This window comes from Brassica oleracea, chromosome C8 (genome assembly GCF_000695525.1).
Source record: "Brassica oleracea var. oleracea cultivar TO1000 chromosome C8, BOL, whole genome shotgun sequence".
NCBI lineage: Eukaryota > Viridiplantae > Streptophyta > Magnoliopsida > Brassicales > Brassicaceae > Brassica > Brassica oleracea.
Window position 1 is genome coordinate 22,759,833 of NC_027755.1, and position 7,811 is coordinate 22,767,643.

The 7,811-nt window shown below is 36.3% G+C and overlaps 4 protein-coding genes across 4 annotated transcripts in view; 2 read left to right on the top strand and 2 right to left on the bottom strand.

Annotated features, from left to right (window-relative positions):
* Positions 1 to 954: 954 nt before the first annotated feature.
* On the top strand, positions 955 to 1,537 carry LOC106310454. Its single transcript, XM_013747687.1, has one exon. The coding sequence runs from the start codon at positions 1,164 to 1,166 to the stop codon at positions 1,347 to 1,349; it is 186 nt and encodes a 61-aa protein (XP_013603141.1). The 5' UTR covers positions 955 to 1,163; the 3' UTR covers positions 1,350 to 1,537.
* A 1,926-nt stretch (positions 1,538 to 3,463) lies between these two features.
* Positions 3,464 to 3,863, top strand: LOC106310453. The gene has a single exon (XM_013747686.1). It carries the CDS (start codon positions 3,570 to 3,572, stop codon positions 3,861 to 3,863), a length of 294 nt encoding a protein of 97 aa, XP_013603140.1. The 5' UTR covers positions 3,464 to 3,569.
* Positions 3,864 to 4,444: 581 nt separating this feature from the next.
* LOC106310451 (putative ER lumen protein-retaining receptor C28H8.4) lies at positions 4,445 to 6,179 on the bottom strand. The gene is made up of 6 exons (XM_013747685.1): positions 5,835 to 6,179; positions 5,558 to 5,757; positions 5,157 to 5,297; positions 4,996 to 5,076; positions 4,786 to 4,910; positions 4,445 to 4,671 (listed from the first exon to the last, which is right to left on the bottom strand). Exons 1-6 carry the CDS (start codon positions 6,055 to 6,057, stop codon positions 4,623 to 4,625), a joined length of 819 nt encoding a protein of 272 aa, XP_013603139.1. The 5' UTR covers positions 6,058 to 6,179; the 3' UTR covers positions 4,445 to 4,622.
* A 1,212-nt stretch (positions 6,180 to 7,391) lies between these two features.
* The window catches only part of LOC106308977 (uncharacterized protein At4g04775-like), a 1,180-nt gene continuing 760 nt past the window's right edge, over positions 7,392 to 7,811 (bottom strand). The window contains exon 2 of the mRNA XM_013746073.1: positions 7,392 to 7,451. Coding sequence (XP_013601527.1) covers positions 7,392 to 7,451 — 60 coding nt within the window. The remainder of the gene's footprint in view (positions 7,452 to 7,811) is intronic.

Here is a 7,811-nt window from a genome sequence, read left to right on the forward strand (position 1 = left end):
AGAGTAACACTAACCTTATTTGTGCTCTCAACCTTTGATCCATGCTACTATGCTCGCTGAACCTTGATCCGCTTACTGACAACTAAAAAACAGAAACAAAATTGATTCAGCTAGCAGAAAGCAAAACAACAAACAAATCAAGTTTAATAAATCTATTAGACCACAATTCAAACCCCTTAGCAAATCAACACTACAGCTCAGTCTTAATTGAAACAAACTAACTAACTAATCATATTTGATCCATCGTTCTTAAAACAGAACATACTCGAATCAAACACATAAAATTTTTGAAATTCAGTTTAGAACAAAATATTCAATCATACGTCACATGCATAACACTGCATCAGAACTTGTTTACCTTTCGATTTGAGGTGAGAGACCGAGGGAAATCTTCGACCACAAAATCCACCGCGAGACAGATTTGCCGACAACCAACAAACTACACAAAGAAACAACCGATCATGAATTGAACGCGTGAGACACGTAATCTCTCCTCTTGCCTTCATCGCGTGACGCGTGCCTTCCAAGAGCCGGGCTTTCTACACCTTCCGGAAGCGGTAAGTTTCACTCTTTCTTCTTCCTTTTCATTTTTTTAATATATTTTCGGCCCAAGAGCCAACTTAAAGACCTGCGTTGAAGATGGTCTAAGACCATGATTAACCCGGGGTTCTTACTTAACTTCCGCTAAAAACTCCATCATAAAAACCCCGGGTTAATCATGCTCTAATGCTTCTTCAAAAAAAAATAAGTTTAATCAACGACGTCATATTGCATGCGTCATGCTGAGGAGTGAAGGCCTCAATAATGGAGATCAGTGGTAGGTTATGGCGGCAGCATAATAACAAATGGTTTTCCCTTCCTCACCGTTAGATTCCATCTCGAAGATAAGATCAACCAAAACTATAATAGTACTGTCAATTTGTTATTAAAGTGATTCTAACGTCAGGACTGATTTTTTCTTATTGGTTGATGCATTTTAACCATGCCAATGCATTAGCATTTTACAAATAAAAACATTATTGTAAATCATGAGAGTAGAGGTAGAAAAAAGATTCACCTCTCAACCCTGACTATAATTATCCACTTTCAGTTCTTTTCTTTTGTTGTTGTATGAGCACTCTTAGCACCGACGACTCCAAGAAGACAAAACAATAATTAAAAACATGAGTGACCGGAGCGGCCAATCTTCATCAACAACAGCTGGAGCTGGAGACAAGAGCGGCGGCGGTAATGGCGGTGGAGGTGGTGGAAGTGGTGGCTCGTTTGCTAGTCAGCCGCAGAGAGCAAAGGTGAGGAAGCAAGTGTGGGCCGGAGTTCTCAGCATCTCTTCCGCCTCCACTAACAAATAATATTATATTTTTCTTTTTAACCTTTGACAAAAATGTGCAAGTGAAATGGTGGTGATGACTATGCTTTTGATCATTGTTCTTGTCAAGTTAACGGTCTCTAAATAAGCTAGCGAGATCATGAACATCATCGTCATTGTAATGAGATTCTGTATATATTGTTTCAACTTCTGCAATGAATAGTCTTTTATTTACAATGAATTTTACAAACTTCTTAAAATTACCAATATTATTTTGTGACTAGAAACAATCGGGGTTCTCTTGTTCGGATTGATGTATAAACTATTAATATCATTGTGAGACAAAAAAAACTATTAATATTTTAATGAGTTATAATTAGATAATTAAAAGTTAATTGTAAAATAAAAATTTAACCAATCTGTTGTTTATAAGTGTCATATGGAGTTGTAGTGAGGTTCTAAAAAGTTCTAATATTAGAATTCTTCTCTATTCTTTCTCTTCTTTTTTGATTATTTCTATTTCTTTTATTCTTAGAAACTCACCTTAAAAACATTTGTTTGAATGATTTCGGATAATTGAGATCACTTGCAGATTGTCTTAAAGTAAAAAGTAAAACCTAATGAGAATTTTGATGTTATGTTAAGGTACGCTGGTCTCTGAAAACAGGGCAAAATAATTAAAAAATAATGTGCATCAATTATATAAATATCATTCTAAAAGTAATTGCAAAGAAAAAAGACTATTGAAAATATATGTTTTGTTCTTGCCGGATTTTAAAGCATAGACTCTGTCACTCTATAGTTTTATTTGTATGTTTATTTTGCATCGAAGGTTTTAGTCACCTATGGGCTATGGGCTTGAATAGACCAACCGCGAAGCATGGCCACCATATAGACTTAAATAGACCAACCGCGAATATCTTATAACCTTTTTAGCCTAATAGAAATGCATTGCGCTGTCATCAGCTATTTTTTGAGCAATCCAAATAAGGTCTCTAGTTCATGCACCATTAAACCATTATAATTAGTCTTATTTAAATATTCTTCTTTCATTGAATTACTCAGTCGTAATAATGATAGGAATGATAAAATAATTGGCCTTAATTTTGATTATCTAGGTGTTGCTTAATCTTAAAGTAGAAGACATAATCATAACTGTCTTAAGTTAACTATACCAACAAGTATAAATTAAGTTACAACCCCTCAGCCATTAATCATTTCACCAAAAGCCTCTTCTCCTCTTTGCAAAAACATAACTCAATTTAAAAATGGAACTCCTGTTTCGTTCTCTGAACAATGACTTTTTAGTTATTTTGAGGTTAATTTTCTGACTGGTCCCAAATCTCCGTGACTAAATAAAATTAGGTCAAAGACAAAGTGTACATGATGCAGGACCACAAACTATTTCAACACCTGATTATTACTTACTAGTACCACCGCTTTTAATTTTGCCCTAATTACATATATAATCAGCTCATGATTAACCGCTAATCAATCAGTATCATGTTTCTTTAGTGTGAACGAAAGCTCGGTCTCATGAAAATAAATTTCAACATACTCCTATGTGATAAGATAAGCTACATCAAAAATATAAGTTTAATACAGTTGAGTCAAATTTTACACAATTTAGTTAAACACTCTTGTGTTGGTCTCAAAGTAATTATAAAATTAAACTCTTGTGTTGGTCTCAAAGTAATTATAAAATAAGAAATGCATCCAGAAGATGTTAGCTGATTAATCCATCCATGTATATATTATCCATATCCGAGTTTAATAAAAAAGGAGTTCACTTTGCAGAGGACAAAGGAAGCCCATACAAATGATTTGTTCACATGCAACATCATACATTAATCTCTCAGCTAATTGTTTCAGTTACGTTTATATTAATCCTTCAAATTTCAGTATTTTAGTATTCGAAAACCTTTTTTAACATCTAAAAGGAAAAACCGAAAAAGGAATCAATCATTTAAAAAAAGGAAAAAATTAACAACCCCTTGCTATGTGTGTGTATATATATATATATGTCGATATATACGAGCATAAATTCACAAATCAAACATAACATATGCAAAAAAAAAAAGCAAAACATATGCAAGGCAGAGATAAGAAACTTTATAATATACACCAAACTATGCAGAAGCCATCTCAGAGAACTCTTCCTGATACACACTCACACTCCTTCACCATTCATATAAACGAACCATTTAATCATCATCAGCATCATAACCACAACAACAAGACCTTCATAGGATTTTCTTCATCCATGAAGCTCTTCAGCAAATTCCGCAAGATTCTCATGAAGATCATCTTCATCGTTCCCTCCTCTTCTTCCTCTGCCACCGTACGTCGTCACAAAACCACCGACTCCCGGAGTGGCGGCGAGAGGCTAGAGACACCGAAGATATCGTGCAGTAATTCGTACTACTCCTCTCATTCTCACTACAGTGAAGCTATCTCAGATTGCATTGACTTTTTCAATAAGTCATCGACTGATAATATGTCTCACAAAGAACGTGATGACCAGATTGTACATGATCGCGAATGTTTTTACGTGTAGTCAAAACTTAAAAGAAGTGATGTGATCATGTCCTCTTTTTCTCCTTCTTTTGTTATTCTAGATAACTCGGGCGTTTTTCTTCATGTGCTCGTGTATCAACAACAATTTCACGTTTTAACGTTTTATCATATGTATAAATTGTTAAATATTTGATGTTATATTTCGTAGCATAATGTATCCACTTACTAATGCCTTGTCTGCGTGTATACATGAAACAAGGCTGATGAAATTAATTCCATGTGTATCAGTGTGACACAAGGCTGATGAAATTAATTCCATGTGTATCAGTGTATCTTCCCGTAAAAATACTATAACGTGTTTGATAATGAAGAGGAGATAAGAGAGCTCGGTTAATTAACATTTGCAAAATTAATTCTAGCAGATATGTCATGGGGATTAACGAACCTCTCAGCCGATAAACGGTGTTCACAGTCTCTGCACGTTACGCTAGCAAAAATTTGAGGAACACTTTCTATATTCAATCAATCAAAACCGACCTCACACTTGGTGCTGTCTTCCATGAATGTTAGAGAACAACACGGCGTTTTTCATCTTATTTTTGGATGATCCGTTTGCGTCCATGATCTCCGAGTGGACCGAGTCACAAGAAGATCAGAATTGCCATTATTGTAAAAAGTACTAATTCTAGCCAAGACTTCTTTGCTAGCAAAATTTTTAAATTACATCTCACAAAGTCTCTAATAAAATTAAAAGTTTAAACATCCGTACAAGCTCAAGCAATCCGTTTCACAAAGCTCCTTACACCACACCAGAAGGAAGACGCAGAACGAGTTGTCCACCCATTAAACTGACCACAAGAACAACAAAAGGTTCCAAATCCTTAGACATTTAAAACTCTTTCAACAATAGTTTCTATAATATACATTGGTTACATATATATATGAAAGAAGGACGTTTTTACCTCTGAACATAGTAATAGCAAAAATCTGCAAGGATGAAAGTTTGTATGATTTCAGAGAGAAGGACCATTAAAGGCCATAGTCCATACCCTAATGCAGTCAGTAACCTCCCTCTCGTATCCAACACCTACACGCGTCTCAATCGTTAATTCAGAAGATGTATAAAACGATAAAATAACGAAGAGTATATATATTATGTGTAAGATAAGAACCTGAAGGATCCAGTGTGCACAACTCAAGAACCTAGCGATTCCCAAAGCAAATACGTAATGTGCTGTGAATGGTTCCACGATCTGACAACAAGACATCAAACTTTGAGGATGATTCAGACAGAACATGTATTTTTTTTGTTAAAAGTGAACAATATATATACCTTAGTGTTCTGCATGACTCTTAATTGAGGAAGAACTGAAACAGCTTCAAGATAAACACAGAAGGCCCAAAAGAGCCTGTTTATGATGTGGTGACGTGTAGATGGATGAATGAGCAAAGACACAACAGCACATGGGACTACCTGAAAAGCAAACAAACAAAAAATTCTCAAAAACACATTACAATGTCAAGATTCTAATGATAAAATAATATTATTACTACTCCTATCAATGAACAAGATTCTCTTAGACTACTGTTTTAATACAACTAAACAAGCTTTAAATGTGATGAGGAAGCTCTCTCAAGATATCTATGTGTAACTTGAGTTATCACAACAAAATCAGTCTCATGCATAGAGTCAAAACAAAGGAAGCCTAAAACGAGTTTGGTGGTATAACATACAACGTAGTAGATGGCAAAGTTATCTTTGTCTTCCATATACGTCGGTCTAAGGTTGAACCGGATCATATAGATGACCCAAAGGGTCGTCGCCAACGTAGCAGAATCAAGTAACGTGTGAAGATCAAACTCCATTACAAAGCTACAATACAATCTCACGGCCAGAAACAAAGCCGTTAGCTCCTGCGTCTTGAGAGATATCCCTGTTGATGATGACATATCATCAAAACGTCATCAGACGATTCGATCATTACAAAGACTCAAAAGGTTTGAATTATACCAGCGCATGTCTTCTCCTTGGTGAGTTTGTAGATAAGAACGGAGATCCCAACGGCATGGACAGCCTCGGAAGCGATGAAAAGGTTGTCGTGCTCGTGTACAATGACCCTGAGGAAGACGAGGATCGTCATTGCCGTAACCACACAAAGAAACGCCTTTACCTTCGGTGGCTGCCGGCGAATCCACGACATCACGGTCTGAATCGGACTCTTCTCCGCCTTCATCTTTTCAGATCTCTCTCTCTATTGGCTCTGATGATATGAGTGTGTGATTATTACTAACTTCGTCTTCGTTTTCAATGGAGAATGCATGTTTCTTTGACGCAACCATACAATAAGGCCATGTCTTTCGCGAAGAAGACACGTGGGTGAAGGTAGAGAGAAGCTGTTAGGTGAGAGGCTGATAGTTTCTGTTTTTTGCAAACAACCTAAGGGCATGCAAACAACCTAAGGGCATGATTATTGGTAGGACTTAATTTGATGGTTCTTAGTAAATTTATTATTAATTTAAATAAGTAACAACATATAAAAGGAAAATTATTAAAAAAACATATAACATTAAAATTGAAAACATGAAAACATTTCAAAGTTGGAAAAAAAAATACAAACATGAAAAAAAAAACATTTTATTGAATTCATAGAAACTTAAATATTGTAGTTTTTGTTTTTTCCGTCCAAGTTTCTCTAAACATTGTAGTTACTCGGGAGATGTCCAAATTTAACCCATATATTTTCAATCAAATCTTCTTTTAATTGTTGATGGCCTTGTCTATCCCGAACTTCTGCTCGACGGTCCATTGTATTACCGAGATTTGTAGTCCCTTTGACTACAAATGTAGGATCCACATCTTCTCCTTGCTGAAATTCTGAAGCGTTATGCTGAGTGTATGAATCTCGTTCATCTTCGACAATCATATTATGGAGTATGATACATGCTCTCATAATATTTCCTATTTTGTATTTATCCCATAAATTAGATGGATTTCTAACAACGGCAAATCTAGCTTGCAGGACTCCAAAGGCACGCTCAACATCTTTTCGCACGTCTTCTTGGTGCTTAGCAAATAAACAATTCTTTGGACCTTGTGGCAGTCGGATAGATTGAATAAAAGTCGCCCATTTCGGATAAATACCATCGGCGAGGTAGTAAGCCAAATGGTACTCCCTTCCGTTGACATAGAAATTGACTTCCGGAGCATTTCCGTTAATTATTTCATCAAAAACAGGTGATCGATCAAGAATATTAAGATCGTTCATAGTACCTGGAGCTCCAAAAAACGCATGCCATATCCAGAGGTCTGATGAAGCTACCGCCTCCAATACAATTGTTGGTTTGCTGGTTCCTCGTGAATACATTCCTTTCCAAGCGGTGGGGCAGTTCTTCCACTCCCAATGCATACAATCGATGCTTCCAACAGTCCCGGGAAATCCACGTTCTTCTCCAATTTGTAGTAGTCTTTCAAGATCCTCCGGTGTGGGACGTCTTAAGTATTCATCGCCAAACAAGTGGATTATTCCGGCGGTAAATTGGTGCAAACATTTTCGAGCCGTTGTTTCACCTAGTCGTACATATTCGTCAACTGTATCTGCTCCACCACCATATGCCAATTGACGAATTGCTGCAGTACATTTTTGGAGTGGTGATAGACTTGACCGTCCGGTTGCATCTTCTGATGGTTGAAAATACTCTACTTCTGTGGAGAGACGATGCACAATACGTAAGAACAATGGCTTGTTCATTCGAAAACGTCGGCATAATAAATAGTCCGGGTAGGTGGGTGTTTCGCTAAAATAATCATTCCAAAGCTTCATGTGACCGTCTTCTCGGTTTCTCTCGATAAAAATTCATTTTTTTCGCTCTTTTGGTTCTGGCAAATCATCGGGGTATTGGAAAAATTTTTGAAATCGGGATTCAAGTTCATCATCATCTTTGTGGTAATGATAATGGGAAGAAGATGCCATTTCAAATGAAAAAAAAA